This window comes from Vipera berus, assembly GCF_964194415.1.
Source record: "Vipera berus genome assembly, chromosome: Z".
NCBI classification, from domain to species: domain Eukaryota; kingdom Metazoa; phylum Chordata; class Lepidosauria; order Squamata; family Viperidae; genus Vipera; species Vipera berus.
In genome coordinates, this window is record NC_138205.1 from 1,848,787 (window position 1) to 1,867,045 (window position 18,259).

Here is an 18,259-nt window from a genome sequence, read left to right on the forward strand (position 1 = left end):
AAGAGAGAACTCTTATTACACGTATAGCTGAAATTACCTATTGCTGATCCTTGGTCGTTTATATTGGGGGTGCAGTGGGTGGGGGGGCTACAGTAGGGGAGGGGTGTTTTTTTTGCTGCTGGCACCAGAGATGGGGTATCTATTGATGACCCCCCCCCACACACACACACACTGCTGTTCCCGGGGAGTGGGGGGGGGGGAAAGGTGATGCCCTGTGCTGGCTGGTGGGGGACGCTGCAATGCAACTTGGTCGGTCTTTCCACCTTTCCGAGGTGGGACCCGGGCAGGGGACGGGGGGGGGGAAAATAATAATAATAATAATAATAATAATAAAGTCCTTCCATTCCTCTCTGGCTTGGCAAGCCTTGCTCCCCGCAACGCCCTTCCCCCATCGCTGCCTTCCTCTGCCCAAAAGGAAAATGTGATTCATCACATCCAGCCAGTTGGAAAACAAATCGCACGCACAGCCCCCCCTTCCCCCCCCCACGCTCCACTCCGCCAGCTGCAGCAAAGCAGAGGAGCTGGGCTGGGCCCCCCGGGGAAGATTCCGCAGAGGAAGGACGCCCCAAGAGCGAGGGGGGGGAGGAAAAGGGGAAGGGTCTTCAGAGGAGACACCCCAATAGTAGGGGGAGGGTCTGCAGAGAAAAAACACCCCAATGGGGGGGAAAGGGGAAGGGTCTGCTGAGGGGACACCCCAATAGAAGGGGAGGGTCCGCAGAGGAAGGACACCCCAACAGTGGGGGGAAAGGGGAAGGGTTTGCAGAGGGGACACCCCAATAGCGGGAGGGGGGAAGGAGATGATCTGCAGAGGAAGGACATCCCAATAGCAAGGGGGGGGAAGAAAAGGGGAAGGGTCTGCAGAGGGGACACCCCAATAGTAGGGGGTCCGCAGAGGAAGAACACCCCAATAGTAGGGGGGAAAGGGGGAGGGTCTGCAGAGGGAACACCCCGATAGTAGGGGGAGGGTCCGCAGAGGAAGAACACCCCAATAGTGGGGGAAAAGGGGAAGGGTCTGCAGAGGGGACACCCCAATAGTAGGGGGAGGGTCCACAGAGGAAGAACACCCCAATAGTGGGGGAAAAGGGGAAGGGTCTGCAGAGGGGACACCCCAATAGTAGGGGGAGGGTCCACAGAGGAAGAACACCCAAATAGTGGGGGGAAAAGGGGGAGGGTCTGCAGAGGGGACACCCCAATAGTAGGGGAGGGTCTGCCGAGGAAGGACACCTTAACAGCAAGGTGGGATAGACGAAGGGCCTGCAGGCACCCCGACAGCAGGAGAGGAGCTACATTAAAGAGGCTACTTCTTTCAAACTAGTCTGTTTCTCCCCCCTCCCCAGCAGCAAAAGTACAGAGGAGGGGGCAAAAGGGGGGGGGGTCAGGCGCCCGGAAGAAAACAGGGCAGAAATTGCCCGGGTGGGGGCGGGGGAGAGGAGAGGGGTCAGAAGGACGAAGAGCGGTTCCTTGTGCAAATTCACTCTTAGTTGTGTCTACAAACAACATTCATTGGGGGGGGGGGTTTAGGAACCAGGCATATGGAGGGGGGTGGGTGGGGAACGAGGGTACCCTGTACCTATTTTTGCTATTTTTAAGAAGTCTTCTCTACGACACGTCCCGTGTGAAATGCCACTGGTAGGAAGAAATGGGGGGGCCCTTCTACTCGCCCCAGTTCAGGGGCCCCTTTGCGCTCACCCCCACGGGTTCTCGTAAGCGCGCACACACACCCCTTCTCAGAACAGAAGTGTGTGGGGGGGGTGGAGGTTGGCTATTCTCCCGCCTTGCCTTTTTTCAAAGTGTAATCCGGTGCCCCTGTCCTGCCCCCGTCGGCCGGCTGGCCAGCCCTCAAAGGAGCCCGCCTTTCTTCAGCCTCTCGGGCACCGCGGGCTCTCCTCTGCTCTCCCGGACCGCCGAACTGCCCACCCCCAGCCCCCCGTGGGGCGCCGGGCCCCCCTCGTGCCCCACCACACCCCGACAGGGGTTCATCGAATAGCTGAAGACACTGGGCAGGAAGGGCAAGGGCTGACCCTTGTCATCCGGGACGACCATGTTCAAAGCCACCGGCAAAGTGAAGTTGTACGGGTAAGCGGCCAGCAGCTGGTGCCCGTACATCAGCGGATACGGGTCGGGGTAGAAGCTGACTTTGCCCTCTCCGCTGCTGCTCCCGGCTTTGCTGACGGCGTTGAACTGGATGGCGCTGGGGTAAGCCAGGAAAGAGGGCTTGTCTTCTAGATCCTTTCTGCTCCGGCAACTCCCCGGCACCAGCAGTGGCAACGGGTACTCCTGCACCGGGTATCGGTCCCCTTCCATCTCTTGGCACGGCAAGGTCTCCTTCTGGACCAGGCCCGTGTGAGAGATGACGGGGTCTTGGAGAGAGAGGGGTAGATCCGGAGGCAGCTCGGCAAGGTTGCCACCGGCGGTGGTAGCCCGTAGCGCCGGCGGGTGGGCGGGCAGCTCCTCGCGGAAAGGGGACTTGTCTGCCCCTTGCTGCGACAGGTTTTCGCCTTCGGGCAGAGGGACCGGCGTGTGCCCGCTGCAGGGCACCATTTCCACGCAGGCCCCCTCGGAGACCTCTGCTTGGCCAACGGGCGCCTCCCCGCTGGAAGAGGACACTTGCATTTCCTGGGTGGTCTCCTCCTTAACCACCGGTGGAGAGGTAGCCAGAGGCACCTCGGTGCTCTTCTTAGAATAAGCGATGACGGTGGTGAGCACCGGTAGGGGGACCTCCTCGAGCTCCTGGCCCTCGTGCCGTTTCATGTGGCGGCTCAGGGCCGCCGCCGTCTTGCAGACCTTTGTGCAGTGGGCACAGGCAAACTTCACCAGAGGCTTGCGGCCGACGCGGTGGGGGGTGCCCAAGACTGCCAGGGCCTGATCGTCCTTGGTGAGGCGCCCGTGCACCCGTTCGTGCTTCCTCAGCTTCTTGAGGGCCGAGAAGAGTTTGCCGCAAACGCCACACTCGTGCTTCCATTCAGCGCCCCGCCCGCCCGCCACTTTGGTCAGCTGATCCACCTCATCCCGGTCGGAGGCAGCTCCCTGTCCCCCGGATACTTCAGCAGACCCTGGATGGTTGGGTCCCCCTCTGCTGCCCTCCTTGGTTTCCTCTGACCGCTTCATCCAGCGCAGGGAGCGCAGCTTGTGTCGCCACCGGGACTTCTTCACCTTCGGCAGGGCGTTGCCTGCGCTACTGCCGGCTCCGCCACAAGGCTTCCGCTTGGGCTTATAGCTGTAGTAGGGGCGCCAGAGTTGGTCTTCCGTGTCTCCACAGTCGCTGTCCTCCTCGCCGCTCTCGTTCACAAACCCCCGGTCGGCGCGCTTGCCATGCAGCGCTGCAGGCAAGGAGGGATGGGGTTTCTCACTGCTCAGATCGCGGCCGAAATCCAGGCGCCGGCCTCCCATCCGGCTGCTCTTGTCCAGCATGAGGTCCGTTTCGGAGATCCGCCGCTTGACGATGGCTTCCTCACCGATGCGCACCGTGATCTGGCAGAGCGGAGCAGCTCGGCTTTCGGAGGCGGCGCCCACACAGGCTGGCTTAGCCATGTAAGTCATGGTGCGCCCGGTCCGTGGTACCCTCGTCTTGAACCCCTGCTCGCTGCCCTCCTCTTCTAAAGCCTGTTCCTCCCTCTTCTGGGACTGGATGTATTCCCTCAGGACCTGCTTCTTGATGGGCTTGGTTACAACAGGAGAAGCGGGGGACTGGGACGGCGGAGTCCCTGCATTCAGCGGGGTGCTTGAGGACGTGTTGTTGTACGTGATCACAGAAGGACCCTGTGCTTTCACCGAGGTGCTATGAACGATCACGGAAGAGGTGGGGTGCCCGTAGGCAATGACGGTGGGAGCCTCTGTGCTCAAAGACGGGGGCGGCTTGCCCAGCTGGGCCTCCTCACCAGCCGATGGAAGAGCGGACGTGTCCTTGGGGCTCGTGGTTTCCTGCTGCTGGTCCCGTTCCACCTCTGGCGATTCTAAAGAGGCGCTCTGGGTGGCGAACACTGAAACCACCTCACTAGTGCTCAGGGAGACCAGGTTTCCGTCCAATGAGTCGCCCTCACCCAGTGCCATGGGGACAGCGTGAGCGGGATGCAGAAGGTCCTCTGGCACCATGGCCTGACTGTACGTTTTGTACGGCCGCTTTTGGGAGCGCATGGGTAACAGGCGGTAGAGTTTCAACGCATTCAGTTTCGGCTTGTAGCCCCCGTTGGGGGTCTTCTCTGAGGAGATGAGGCCAGGATTAATGCCGTGGAAGGCTTTCTGATGAGTCTTCAGGTTGTAGTAAGTCACAAAGGTCTCCCAGCAGAAGATGCACTGGTAGCGCCGCTCCCCGGTGTGCCAGACCTCGTGCTTGGTGCGGTATTCCGCCAGGGCGAAAACTTTGTCGCAGTAGCGGCACGGGTACTTGCGGCGCCAGGAATGAACGTTGGAGTGACGCTTGAGGCTGGAAAGGGTCATGTAGGACCGCTCGCAGACGGTGCAAAAGTAGATGATATGTCCGTCTACCACTTTGACAAAGTGGTCTTGGTCGGAGAGATAATCCACCCGCGGCAGGGCCCGATGGCGGAAAAGCACACCCTTTTTGGAAGATGCTGCAGCAACTGTGGGCTTGGAAGGTAACTCTGGGCTGGGGGGCGCCTTGTCCACCGAAGCCTCCTCCTTGGGCTTCTCGACCTCTTTGCATAAGACTTCGTGCGTCTGCAGCCGCTTGATGTGGATGAAGCTCTTACTGCAGTGGCGGCAGGAGAGCGAGCGCCGCGTTCGGTGCAGCTTGGTGTGGAGGCTGAGGGCCGAAGACGTGGTGAAGGAGCGGTTGCAGCTTCCGCAGCAGAAGGTGCTGCTAGCTGGGTAGGAAGCCCCGGACGGGGATGGGGGTGAGGAAGGAGAGGCCGGCGCCCCATCCTTTGTGTCAACTGAAGTGGCAGGAGGAGTCCCAGAGAGATTGTGGTCCCAAGCAACCGTTTCCTTCATCACGAACGTCAGATCAGAGGGGGTGGCAGGCGGCGCGGCCGCGACAGAGCTCAGAGTGTAGAGGATCTTGGCCGTTTCTGTTTCAGAGTCAGGGCGGGCGTCCTGCCCGGGGCTGTACGCTTTGGTCAAATCCTGAAAGCAAACAGGGCTGTAGGGTTCCATGGAACGGGAAGGGCAGGTGAGGTCGATGGGCGAATCGCAATCTCGAGCAGAGGCCCCGCCGGGACTGTCCATCTTGACCTCTGCCAAGGGGTCATCCAGGTTCTCCAAGCGAGAGATGCCCAGCCGCCGACCCACCACCCCAATCTCCTTGGCGACCGCCAGGGTGGGCACAGAGAGCCGAGAATTATAAATGAAGTTCAAGATGTCCGAGAAGACTTTGGCCTGGATGTCAGGAAGCTCGAGAATCTGGCTCGGCTGGCGACACGCCGAGTCCTCGGAGAGCACCTCCTTGAAGTACGGGCTGGAGGCGGCGAGGATATTTTTGTGGGCCTTGAACTTGGTGTCTTCAGCCACGATGGTGATGTCGCAGAACTGCCCACGCAGACGCTGCTCGTTCAACTGGATCAGAAGGGAATTGGGGTGGCTGTTGTCGGTGAGCTCCACAACCGAAGCCATCGTGCTGCCTCAGACCTGCGGCGAAAAGGAGAGACGACGACGTTGTGACATCAGGAAAGTGGAAAAGAGGACGGGGACCCCGGATTTTGGGGTTCACCGGCCTCTACCACAGCCTTTCCTGACCTCAGCCACTTTAAGGTGGGAGGGCCAACTCCCAGAATTCCCCCTGAATTTGGGGGAACCTCTTAAATAGACGGCAGGAATGCAGTTGATATAATATACCTTGTTTTCAGTCAAGTGGAAAAAATAACGCTCGACGAGCTGACTAAACAAACCACTTAGATGTGGACTAGACGGCATGACGGTTAAAGCGAAAACTGATCTGATGGCTGGGGAATTCTGGGAGCTGAAGTCCACCCGTTTTAATGTTGCGAAGGTGGAAAAATACTGCTCTATCTAGTTCCTCAAGTGAAGAAAGCCCCCTCCCCCGTGCAAATTCACACCCCCTTGGGGGAACAAAAAAAGTGCCAACTGCCAAACCACACCTTCCTACAAATGTGACGTACCTGTGGTACATTGGCACCTGGCATGCGACCCTCCTAGAAAAGTGGTAGCGGGGGAGGGGAATGAACTGAACCGGTGGCAGCACCGCACAAGCCTGAGCGAGAGACGGCTGGAGCTGCAGGGCTGTCGGGGCTCAGCAGAAGCGCCGGGATCAGCGCCAGGATCCAGCTGGAGCTCAGCACTGATCTTGGCGGTTCTGCTTAGCGCAGAAGAAGCCCCGATCAGCTGGAATGTTGCAGCATCTCCAGGACCTTGTGATTTACATTCAGATGCTTGGCAACTGATTCATATTTATGACGGTCACATTGTCCCTGGGCCATGTGAAGTGACCAAAACCTGCTGCAACCACCCAGCAGACGGAGGGAGGGGAATAAAAACCAACCACCCCACCCACCCACCCACCCCACTGCCAATCCTCAACAGAAATGCTCACAACAATGGAAACCTCGGACAGGAGGAAGAGCGCCGGAGGGCAGGCAGGCAGGCGTCTCGCTCGGCTGTGGCTTGGGGGGCACTTTTTTCAGTGCCATCGTAACTTCGAACAGTTACTAAGCGAACTGTTGTAAGTCGAGGACTACCTGTACTTCTTCACTTTTTTCCCTTTTATTATTATTATTATTTTTTGGGTCATCACTTGCTAGGCGACTGGTGGCACTCGGATGTTGCCGTAGCCTAAAAGCGGTACGATGGGTGGAAAGGTTGAAAAGTCCCGATTTAAAGACGATCCCAAAACATTTGCCTCGGAGGAGATAATGGCGGCGGGCTGAATGAGGTTTGCCCAGAGCAGGGAGGCCGAAACATCAAACCTGAGGCTGCTGGGACACCCGTTTTGGGGAACGAGAGTTAATTAGCTCCTGAAATGGCGCTTCCTGGAATCCAGGAAGGCAACAGCAGGAGCGACGGGAAGTTGCCCACTTTGGCAAACCAGTTGGCGAGACGCAGGTCCCGCTGTTTTTCGAGACTGGCCTGCCACGGGCACGCTCAAGAAACGCTTGTTCCTTTGTGTGGGGCGATCCGGCCGCTCCATTCTTTTCCCCCGCCCCCCCCCGAGCCATTTTGCACGGGGAATTCCCTTCCTGGCAGCCTAAGATGGCTGAAGGACATCATTTCCGGTGCCAGCTCAGCTGAGGAGCTACGTCCGGTCCATTTCGACTCAAGGCACCCAGAACGGCTCGCCTCTCGTCTTAACGCGCACCCTTTGGCTGCTCAAGTGTCAAAACTTGGCGTTGCCCGTTCTGGTCCAACACAACCCCCCTCCCCGCCACCCAAAGCGGTGGCACCCTCCGTTCTTTTTCCTGACCCTGCTTCTCTGCCCTTGCCAGCAGCAACCCTGCCCCCCCCCCCCCGGCCCAGGTTTTGCAAAAGCCAGCGTGCCGGAAAAGTCAGGTGTGCACGTGCGAGTGAAGGCAGACAGGGGTGTACCACACGGTGTCAATCATTCCAGAAGCCAAGTTCTCTGCTCTCTCTTTCTCTCCTCCCCGCCCCCCCCCCAACATCAGTGGATCTGGCTCTGACACACACACACACACACACACACACAGAAGAGCACAAACACACAGTCACTTGCTCAGCTCCCCTTCCTGGCAGTGACGGGAGTATCCAAACGGAAAGGGGGTTTCTATGGAAACAGGCCGGGATGGAGCAGAAAGGAGGAGAGGAGGGGGAAGGGGAGGCCGCCGTGCAGTGGGGAACAGAGATTTGAGGGGGGGGGAGGATGCCACAAAGTGAACATGGCTGAGGACAAGCTAAGCTGTGGGCAGGAGGCAGAGGTGGGGCCACCAGAGTACCACCGCCCTCCGCCTGGAGCTTTAGTTTGCCAGTAAGGTGCCGACAGCGAGAGACACCCCCCCCACACACACACCCCTCCTCAAATCTGGGAACTTGTAGGTTGGAGACCCTGCCGATCTTTTTCAGATCCCCTTGGGGGGGGGGCACAATTTTCAGAAGGACACCCTGGAGCTACGGAGATCTGCCGAGCTGGAGACACTTTGCTGCCCAGATGGGTGAGACTTCAACAGCCATCAAGGTCTGCACCAGGCTGGGTCGAGGACGTGGAAGAACATCTCCCAGCGTCCCTCGCTCCTGGGCCTTGTGCAGTGGCTATTGGGAGATGTAGTCCTGTCCCCAGCGAGTGAATTCTTTAACCGTGACTCAATTTCCCCAGCACGAAGCTCTAACGTCAGTGGGGAAGGACACGCTGCAGACTTCAAAAAAAAAAAAAAAGCTCCGACTTAAAAAAAAAAAGCTTCTTCCTTTTTCCCCCGAAATGCGCCTGTCGGGAAAGGGGCCACAAGATTCTTTCAGGTTACTAGCTACCAACACAGCGCTCTTCCTATGATGTCACGACGACCTTTTCCCAAAAAAGAAAATTTGCAGGGTTGCGTGCAGTCCGGGAGCTGCGCGGTTTTCCTAAATTGTTCCTCTACTACCAATAAGAGAGAACGTTTGTGGTTCAAGGTTGAAATGAAGGGGCCAGCCTGCTCTCTGAGCTGGGTGGTTTCGTTGCAGACGTTTCATGACCCAACTGGGTAACATCAATGCGAGGAGGAGGAGGAGGAGGAGTGGAGGAATGAATGAACCTTTATTGTCAAAGTACAACCATGTATACATTGAGATTGGCTGAGCCTCCCTTTGTGCTCCCACCACCCAACTCAGTGACAATAGGAGGAGGAGGAGGAAGAGGAGAAGATAGAGGGGGAGGAAGAGAAGGAGGAGGAGGAGGAGGAGGCCGGCGAAATGTGGGGTCCTTCGCTGAGTTGGGTTGTGTTCTTGTAGACGTTTCATTACCAAAGCAGGTAACGTCATTGGTGCCTGAGTTCATTACCTAGTCAGCTCATGAAATGTCTGCAAGAAAATAACCAAGCTCAGAGAGTCATAGGACCCCACATTTCCCCCCTCCTCCTCCTCCTCCTCCTCCCTACCCCAAACCCCCTCCCTTCTAGCACTGATGATGTAGCCTACTTCAGAGGTCCTCAACCTTTTGGGCACCAGAGACCCCCGGTTCCGTGGAGGGAGGTTTGTCCGCCGACCGGAGGGAGCCTGGTTTTGTTGTGCTGCCCGCATCCCGTGGATGGGGCTTTGCTTGTTTGTGCGGACCGTTTGCTGGCCCGGTACCGGTCCACAGGTCCACAGACCTGGGGGTTGGGGACCCCTGGCCTAGTTAGGTCATGAAATGTCTGCAAGGAAACAACTAAAGCTCCCTCAGGACCTCCTCCTCTCTGCAGACCCCCCCCTCCCTTCTAGCACTCATGACGTTGCCTAGTTGGGTCATGAAACGTCTGTGGGGGGGGGGAAACCCACCCAGCTCAGAGAGCACCAAGGACACCCTCGGTCTTGTACGTATATCTGAAAGACTCCCGTTCCCCCCCCCCTTTTTTCTTTTTCACACACCGCAGACTTCATCCACCCGCATTTTACAAAACGGATGAGAAGGGGGGAAACCATTGCAGGGAACGGGAGGGGGAGAACAAAATAAATAAATAAAAATGAAAAAAATGCACCAATCCCCTTTTTGCACGTGTGTGCAAAGGCACTCGAGGCCAGCAAAAAAAAAAAAAAGGGATCCCATTTTGGCTGCTAGCTGCGGGCAGAGGTGGTGGGATCGGGCAGGGAGAGCGCGTTGAGGAATGGCACGTCGCCCAAGCCGATTAAAAAAAAGAAAAGCAGAGGAGCTGAGTGGATTTTTTTTTAATAGGGCTCGGATGCTTGTGAGTCACGGAGGCTGATGTCAGCAGATTGGATGGGGAGCGGCAACAGGGATGGGGGGGGGAAGAGAGAGAGAGACTGGGGGAAGAACAGCAGCGGATTGTTGCACCAACATGGAAAACGAATTGCAAAGCCAGAAGCAGGACATTGCTAGGGCAATGAAAAAAGAGAGGGAAAAAGAAAGAGAGAGAGAGAGAGAGAGAGAGAGAGAGAGAGAGAGAGAGAGAGAGAGAGAAATGGAATGGGAGAAAGAGAGACAGAAAAAGAGAGAAGAGAAAGAGACGCAGAGAAAGAAACGGAGAAAGAGAATGATAGAAAGAGAGAGGGGGGGAATGAGAGAGAAGAAAAAGACAGAGAGAGAAAAAAGAAAAGAGAAAGAAATGGAAAGAGAAAGAGAGACAGAAAAAGAGAAGAGACGCAGAGAAAAACAGAAAAAGAGAATGATCGAAAGAGAGACAAAAAGAGAGAGAGAGAGAGGGAATGAGAAAAAGATAGAGGGAAAAAGAAAAAGAGAGAGACAGAGAAAGAGAGAGAGAGAAAGAGAAAAAAATGGAAAGAGACCGAAAGGGAAAAGGTGAAAGAGAAAAAGAGAGAGATGCAGAGAAAGAGAGAGAGAAAAAGAGAGAGACAGAGAGAGGAAACGAGAGAAAAAGAAAAAAGAGAGGGAAAAAGAAAGAGAAAGAGAGAGAGAGAGAGAGAGAGAGAGAGAGAGAGAGAGAGAGGAGATTCAAAAGAGAGAAACCTGAATTTGGACCTCTCAAAATAAAAAATATCACACTTTTTTCTAATTTCGAGAGACTGTTGCTTTCTTCACCCTGGGGAAACTTGCAGGCAGCAGACACAGCAATATAGCAATGCAAAATTGCCTTTGGCAAGGTGGGCAGGATTCAGCTTTGATAAGTAAAAAAAAAATTAAGTAAAATAAACAGGTTCTTAAGAACGCTGCCAGGTAATTCCCGCCCTTTAAAAATCTGCTCCCTCGCCTGCACGGGCACCAAACGGTGTCTTAGCCCTATCGATCCACCTTGGCCAAACCTGCCTCCGTGGCTTGAAGCAACCATCCTCAGGAAATTCCATTTATCTCGCTCCCGAGTAAACTCGAAGGAAAGATAAATAAAGATTTCGATTCTGCGCTGCTGCTGCTGCTGCAATGGGAAAGAATCCAATTAGGAGAATTGGCTTTCGTGTCAGGCTGATTGCGGGTGGCGGGCCTGAGCCGGCGAGGGAGGCTGTGCCCTCAAATGAAGCTTCTCAGGTCCTGCCTCAGTTTTCCCCATCTGAAAAATGGACACAGAGACAGCCCGACAGAGAGAGAGAAGCCGCTTGCAAAAAGCTTTTGGCCAATAGGATTCAAAAAGGGTGATGGGAGCCCCTAATGACCCTAATGCTCGCCGGCAGGATCCAAAATTACTGAGATAAAATTGTTATGTGAGTTTTGCCCCATTGTAGGACCTTTCCTGCCACAGCTGTTAAGCGAATCACTGCAGGGTTTCAGTTAGTGACACCGCTGTTACGTGAATCCGTGTCGCAACTTTTCCCCTATTGCCGGCAACGGGGCGGGCGTGGTTTCGACGTGACGCATCCGGCCTGTAGGCCAGCAGTTTGACACCCCTGGTTTTAGACCTTTGGGGGGGGGGTGTCTCCAAACATGGCGACTTTATGTCTGGTGGACTTCAACTCCCAGAATTCCCCAGCCAGCCATATCTGGGTTTTTTTGGTTTTTTTCCCTCCTTAAAATGGAGAGATTGGAGAGGAAGGGATTATAAGAGAGTAAGCGGGGCAGAAAGTGAAGAAGAACTAAAGAGCCTCTTGTTGCGGGTAAAGAAGGAGAGTGCAAAACTTGGGTTGAAACTAAACATTAAGAAAACCAAGATCATGGCATCTGGCCCTCTCAATTCCTGGCAAATAGATGGGGAAGAAATGGAGGTAGTGACAGATTTTATTTTCCTGGGCTCCAAGATCACCGCAGATGGGGACTGTAGCCAAGAAATTAAAAGACGCTTGCTCCTTGGGAGGAAAGACAGGGCAAATCTAGACAGCACACTAAAAAGCAGAGACATCACCCTGTCAACAAAAGTGCATATAGTCAAGGCTATGGTCTTCCCAGTTGCAATGTATGGCAGTGAAAGCTGGACCATAAGAAAGGCTGAGCGCCAAAGAATTGAAGCCTTTGAACTATGGTGCTGGAGAAGACTCCTGCGAGTTCCTTGGACTGCAAGGCGATCAAACCGGTCAGTCCTAGAGGAGATCAACCCTGACTGCTCTTTAGAAGGCCAGATCCTGAAGCTAAAACTGAAATACTTTGGCCACCTAATGAGAAAGAAGGACTCACTGGAGAAGAGCCTAATGCTGGGAAAAATTGAGGGCAATAGAAGAAGGGGACGACAGAGAATGAGGTGGCTGGATGGAGTCACTGAAGCAGTAGGCGTGAGCCTAGATGGACTCCAGAAGATGGTAGAGGACAGGAAGGCCTGGAGGAACATTGTCCATAGGGTCGCGATGGGTCGGACACGACTTCGCAACTAACAACAACAAAGCGGGGCCAAAATGTGTGTGCCGGCTGGGGAACTGTGGGAGTTGAAATCCACAAGTCTTAAAGTCGCCACGTTTGGAGACCCCAAAGGTCTCCTCGCCAAAATCCTCCAGAGCCATCCCCATTATGGAAACCCGAGCCAAAGCTCAGCGGAGACTCTGTTGGGCCCTCTCTGTCCCATCCCCGTCCTCAGTGGAGGAAGGCCAGTTCGAAATGCCAACAGTGACTGAGATAAGCCAACTTGGCAAGCCATCATCAGCCTCGCTGGACTCCGACGTGGGGGGTTCTTCAGATGGCTGGGTTACATAGCTCTCGCCCCATTCTCTGACTGGGAATGCTGGGAGTTGTAGTCCCTCCGGCAGGGAGAGAGGTCCAAAGCCTGGCTGCCTCGATGTTGCCACGGCAACCGGAGGCAGGCCTAGCCTCCTTCCAAGCCGGCCTAAACCGGTGAAAAGGTGAAACTTCTCATTTTTTTTCCAAAAAAGTGGGAAACTCGATCAAGACGATTTGAGCAAAACTATTGTGAAAGACGCTGAGAAACTTTTTTTAAAAAAAGGGGGGGTGGGGGTGGGAGGTGGGCAAGAGGGAAAAAACAGCCCGTAAATTGAGGCCTCCCAAGCAGACATTGGTTGTCAAGGGCTCAATGTGGGGTCCGGCCTACATCGTGGCACCGTCGCCATGGAGAAAGAGTGGCTGGCCTAGATACAGGCCTGGTTGCTATGGCGATCGGAACAGGAAACCCACCTGGAACCGGGCAGCCTTTCCATAGAGACGGTGCAGGCTAGACCAGACCTTGCCAAGGGATGCCCTTGCAAGATGTAGATCTGGGACTCCCGCTTGGAGGTCCACGCTGGAGGGGGATCTGGGGAATGGCCGTCCTGACTCACCAGGCAGCCGAGGCCTTCCCCACTGCCCAGAGGAGAACTCTGCAAGAGCCGGAAGAATGTCCGAGGGATGGACGTTGCCTTACCTAGACGAGCTGAGCAGACCTAGTGGGGTTCTGGGCACCCGCTGCTCCTCATGCTGCTTTCTCCCAATGGGGCTGAGCTGGACCCACTGCGGAAGAAAAGAAAATATTGCTTTATTGTCAACCGCCCAGACTCCCGGGAGGAGACGGGCAGCGAATTAATCTAAGAGACTCCAGACAGCACAGAGACACACGGACACAGACAGATAGACAGACAGACTGAAAGATAGTCAAGACACAGATAGATGGATAGATAATAGACACAAAGAGCTGGAAGAGAGACAGACAAAGATAGAAATGATACATAGAAATATAGACAGACAGCAATAGATAAGATATAGATAATAAAGGATATAAATGAAGGATATAGACATAGACAGAGATATAGACAGAGAAAGATAATATATATCATAGAGATGATAGACAGACAGACACAGATAGATAGATAACAGATATTGACAGATAGGGAGGTATAGCTAGATAATAGCGATAGGGAGAGATAGATGATAAAGAAAGAAATAGATAGATAATAAAGAAAGACATAGATAGATTGATAGATAGATGATAGATTATAGAAAAACAGAGACAGATAATAGAGATATAGGGAGAGATAGAGATAGAGATAGATTATAGAAAGACAGATAATAGATAGATATAGATTGATTATAGAAAGACAAGAGACAGATAAGAGATAGATTATAGAAAGAAATAGATAATAGATAGATAGATAGATAGATAGATAGATAGATAGATAGATAGATAGATAGATAGATAGATGATAGATAGACAGATTATAGAAAAACAGATAATAGATATAGGGAGAGATAGATAGAGATATAGATTATAGAAAGACAGATAATAGATGGATATAGATTGATTATAGAAAGACAAGAGACAGACAGATAAGAGATAGATTATAGAAAGACAGATAAGAGAGACATAGAAAGACAGAGACAGACAGATAATAGAGATAGATAGGTATAGATTATAGAAAGACAGAGACAGATAGATAATAGATAATAGGTAGAGAGATAACAGATAATAGACAGAGATAAAAGGTACATAGACACAGAGATAAATAGCTACTTAACCAGCTAGATTATAGATAGATGATATATTGCTCGACAGAAATAGTCAGACAGATAAAGAGGCACCGTCTTACTCCAAATTTAAACCATCCCCAGTTCTGAGCATCCCTCCCGCCTCCCTTCGACAATAAAAAAAAAAACAACCCGAAATAATCTGCATTTTGTCCAGAGTCCGACCAGTTGCTTGCTTGCTTCCTTGTTTTTGTAAAACTATCTCCGGCTTGACTTGTTTTGCTTTTTTTTTTTTTTGCAAAAGCTTCTCCCTCCGTTCTCAGGGACAAGTCGAGGTCAAATAACAGCCAAAACAGCCACAGTTTCCCATCTGACTGGGGTCCTCTGTGCTACCTGGCCAAATTCGGGAGCTTAAAGGTGGTGGTGGTCCTCCGGGAGAGGTTTTGTAGCAGGAGAAATCTTTGCAAGCTTGGTGTTTACCCTTAAATCTTTGCAAGAGACAGGGCCCAAGCTACCCAAGTAATAAAGTAATAAAGGGATGCTACAGCCCAGAATATACGACTTATAAAAACTGGCCTCGGGGGAGACATGAAAAATAAAATAAAATAAAAAAGCATAGGAAACTTCCACCCTCCAGGAAAGGGCTTCGCTTAAAAAATTATATTCCTCATTAAGCAACACCTTGGAAAAACATCTGTTGGGTGTTTGGACAAAGAGAACTGATAGGCTTTGAGGAGGGCAAATTCCTGAAAAATTCACCAAGGATGTTTTGGGGGAAGATTGCGAGTTGTGTTTACATACACACACACACACACACACTGTTCGAAGCAACAAAGAACCGCATTGATTAGGTGTCCCTGTTTTAAAAAAAAAAACATTTGCAAATGCCGGGGTTTATTTCGTGAGAAGCTTTGCTGGGATTCAGACTAAAGTTAAAAGTAAGATATGATTCTCGCTTTGGTTGTTTTCGTTTTTGTTTTAAAGTAGTTAAAGCAGTTTTTTCCCCTCAAGCTTGACAACTTGAGGATGGGCGGACTTCAACTCCCAGAATTCCCCAGCCAGCTGTCCGCCCATCGTCAAGTTGCCAAGCTTGAGAAAGCCTTTGTTTCAATAGCGTCGGAGCGCCGCTTAAAAATAGGAAAGAAAAAAAATAACCTATTTTCTAACCTCCTTCCCCGAAACCTTAGCGAGGAATGCCACCGGATTCGCAAGCACAGGAGCCATGAAATGCCAGCTGTGAAGCCCTAAAAATAATTATTAGGATTTCTCCCATCTATGCCCACAATTCACACCACAAGCTTTCAAGCCACTAGGAAACCTGGAAACACGTAACTTGAGAATGCTCTTCCTCCCCAAAGGGCACGATTGGCCACCCTCCTCTCGCCTTTCAGTAACAGAGCTGGAAGGGACCCTGGAGGTCTTCTAGTCCAACCCCCTGCCCGGGCAGGAGACCCTGTTCCATTTCAGAGAAGGGGCTGTCCAATCTCTTCTTGAGGAGGAGGAATAACAGGATAAAAGAGTTGGGAGGGACCTTAGAGGTCTTCTAGTCCAACCCCCTTCTCAAGCAGGAGACCCTGTACCCTTTCAGACAAGTGGTTGTCCCTTCTCTTGAAATGGGATAGGGTTTCCTGCCTGAGCAGGGGGTTGGACTAGAAGACCTCCAAGGTCCCTTCCAACTTTTTTCTTTTATTCTTTTATTCCTTTTTCCTTCCTTCCTTCCTTCCCTCCCTCCCTCCTACAACACTGGAAGTTTTTAAAAAGAGATTGGACCACTATTTGTCTGAAATGGAATAGGGTTTCCTGTCTGAGCAGGGGGTTGGACTAGATGACCTCCAAGGTACCTCCCAACTCTATTATTATTGTTGTTGTTGCTGTTGCTGCTGCTGTTATTATTATTAACTTTCTTTTTGCTTTCCCATCTCAAGCTACCCCCCCACCCCACCCCCAGCCACAACAGAAACTGGATTCTCTGTTTCCAGAGACCGACTGGATCACGCTGCCATTCACCTAGCAGGTTCGGCAGGAGAAAAACCCAGCAAAGGCGGGTGGGAAATTGAGGAGGGGGCTTCCCTTGCAAACTGCCAAGGCGAGACCACGGCCGCAAAATTCCTCCTGCCTGCTCCGTTCCACCCAGCATCACTTGGCTGAGCCCGGATCTCCACGGATCCGTGTCTGAACACGGAGTTTCTGGTTTGTGTAAACAAAGGTTGTGACGCAGCCTCTCCTGACCCAACAGGAGTGTGCCTCGACTTACGACAGCTCATTTAGTGACTGTTCCAAAGTTACAACCAGACTGAAAACAGCGACCAACGGTGGCTTTTCCACTTATGACCGTTGCAGCACGCGCGTACACGCGCGCGCGCACACACACACCGCTTGTGGGATCAAAATTCAGACGCTCAGCAATTGACACATATTTACGACGGTCGCAGGGGTGCCTCAGTCCAGCGATCCCCTTCTGCCAAGCCGAGGCAGCGGGGAACCCAGATCCATTGGTAACGACCGGGCTCACTTGCTGCGATTCACTTAACGAACGGGGGCAAGGAAGGTCGTGAAACAGGGTCCGACACAGAACGTGTGTCTGAACGTAGCGAGAGGAATGTCGGGCTGGGTTGCGGCCGTAAGCCGAGGACTACGAAATCGAAGCGAGGAGGCGGATATAACGGAAGGAAAAAAGCGATTCAGGTCCGTTAGAAAGAAAAGGAATGTGAAAATGTGGGTCAAACGGGGGGCGTGGGGGGGGGCGTTGCTCAATTGGGCAGCTCTGCGTGCGAGTCTCAACGGCGTTCAGGCGCTCGGGCTTCGCACGGAACGAAGTCCTGAAAAAGAAGAGCAGGGAATCGAGAGGGGAGGGGCAGCCACAGAGCAAAAATCATGGGGGGGAAAGAGAAAAAGGGATTGGTGAGGGGGGGGTGTTTCCCCCACCTTATCCTCCAAAGCCACCTGAAGGCCGGACAAGAAGCAACGGGTGGAAACTCATCAAGGAGAGAAACTCATGAAGGAGAAACCTCTTTAACAGTGAGGACAATTAACCTGGGGAACTGCTTGCCACCAGAGGCTGCGGGTGCTCCAACACTGGAAGTTTTTAAGAAGAGACTGGACAGCCGTTTGTCTGAAACGGTGTAGGGTCTCCTGCTGGAGCAGGGGGGTTGTGGACTAGATGACCTCCAAGGCCCCTTCCAATCCTGTGATTCTGTTAGTCTACTGTAAGGAAGAGAAAGACTAGGGGGGGGATGTGATAGCAGCCTTCCAGTATTTGGGGGGGGCTGCCCCAAAGAAGAGGGGGGGTTCCACCTATCCTCCAAAGTGCCCGAAGGCGGGACAAGAAGCAACGGATGGAAACTCATCAAGGAGAGAAGCAACCTGGAATTAAGGAGAAACTTCCTGACAGTTAGCACAATTAGCCAGTGGAACCGCTTGCCACAGTTTTTAAGAAGAGAATGGACAGCCATTTGGCCCAGGGAGCCCTAGAATTTACAACAGCTCACTTACAAAGTCACAATGGCACTGACACAAAAAATGACTGATGGCCCTTCTTCACACTTACGACCGTTGCTGGTCGAGGGATCAAAATTCTTGACAGCTGACTCATACTTACGACCGTGGCTGCGTCCCCAAGGTCACACAATCCCTTTTGGCGAGCAAAGTGGCTGGGCAAGCCAGATTCAATTCACAACAACTTAGCAACAGCACTTAACAAATGTCTCACTGAACAACGGAAACTTTGGGCTCAGCTGCGGTCATAAGTCAAGGAGCAGCTGTGTAGGGCTTCCTGCGCACGCAGGGGGTGGGACTAGAAGACCTCCAAGGTCCCTTTCAACTGTCACAGGGGGCAGGCACAGGGCAAAAAAAAAAACCCCACCAGATGCAGAGAGAAAATTTGCTTTTCTGCGAATCTGAAGGGTATCTGAACGCAATTCTCTGCTTTACGTCCCAAACCCT

The 18,259-nt window shown here is 52.9% G+C and overlaps 1 protein-coding gene across 1 annotated transcript in view; it reads right to left on the reverse strand.

The window, feature by feature from the left end:
- Nucleotides 1-853: 853 nt before the first annotated feature.
- Nucleotides 854-18,259, reverse strand: part of LOC308678356 (zinc finger and BTB domain-containing protein 4-like) — a 27,826-nt gene continuing 10,420 nt past the window's right edge. Inside the window, exons 2-3 of the mRNA XM_081345492.1 lie at nt 13,281-13,366; nt 854-5,583 (exon numbers count right to left, since the gene is read on the reverse strand). Coding sequence (XP_081201618.1) covers nt 1,840-5,568 — 3,729 coding nt within the window. The 5' untranslated portion in view covers nt 5,569-5,583; nt 13,281-13,366 and the 3' untranslated portion in view covers nt 854-1,839. The remainder of the gene's footprint in view (nt 5,584-13,280; nt 13,367-18,259) is intronic.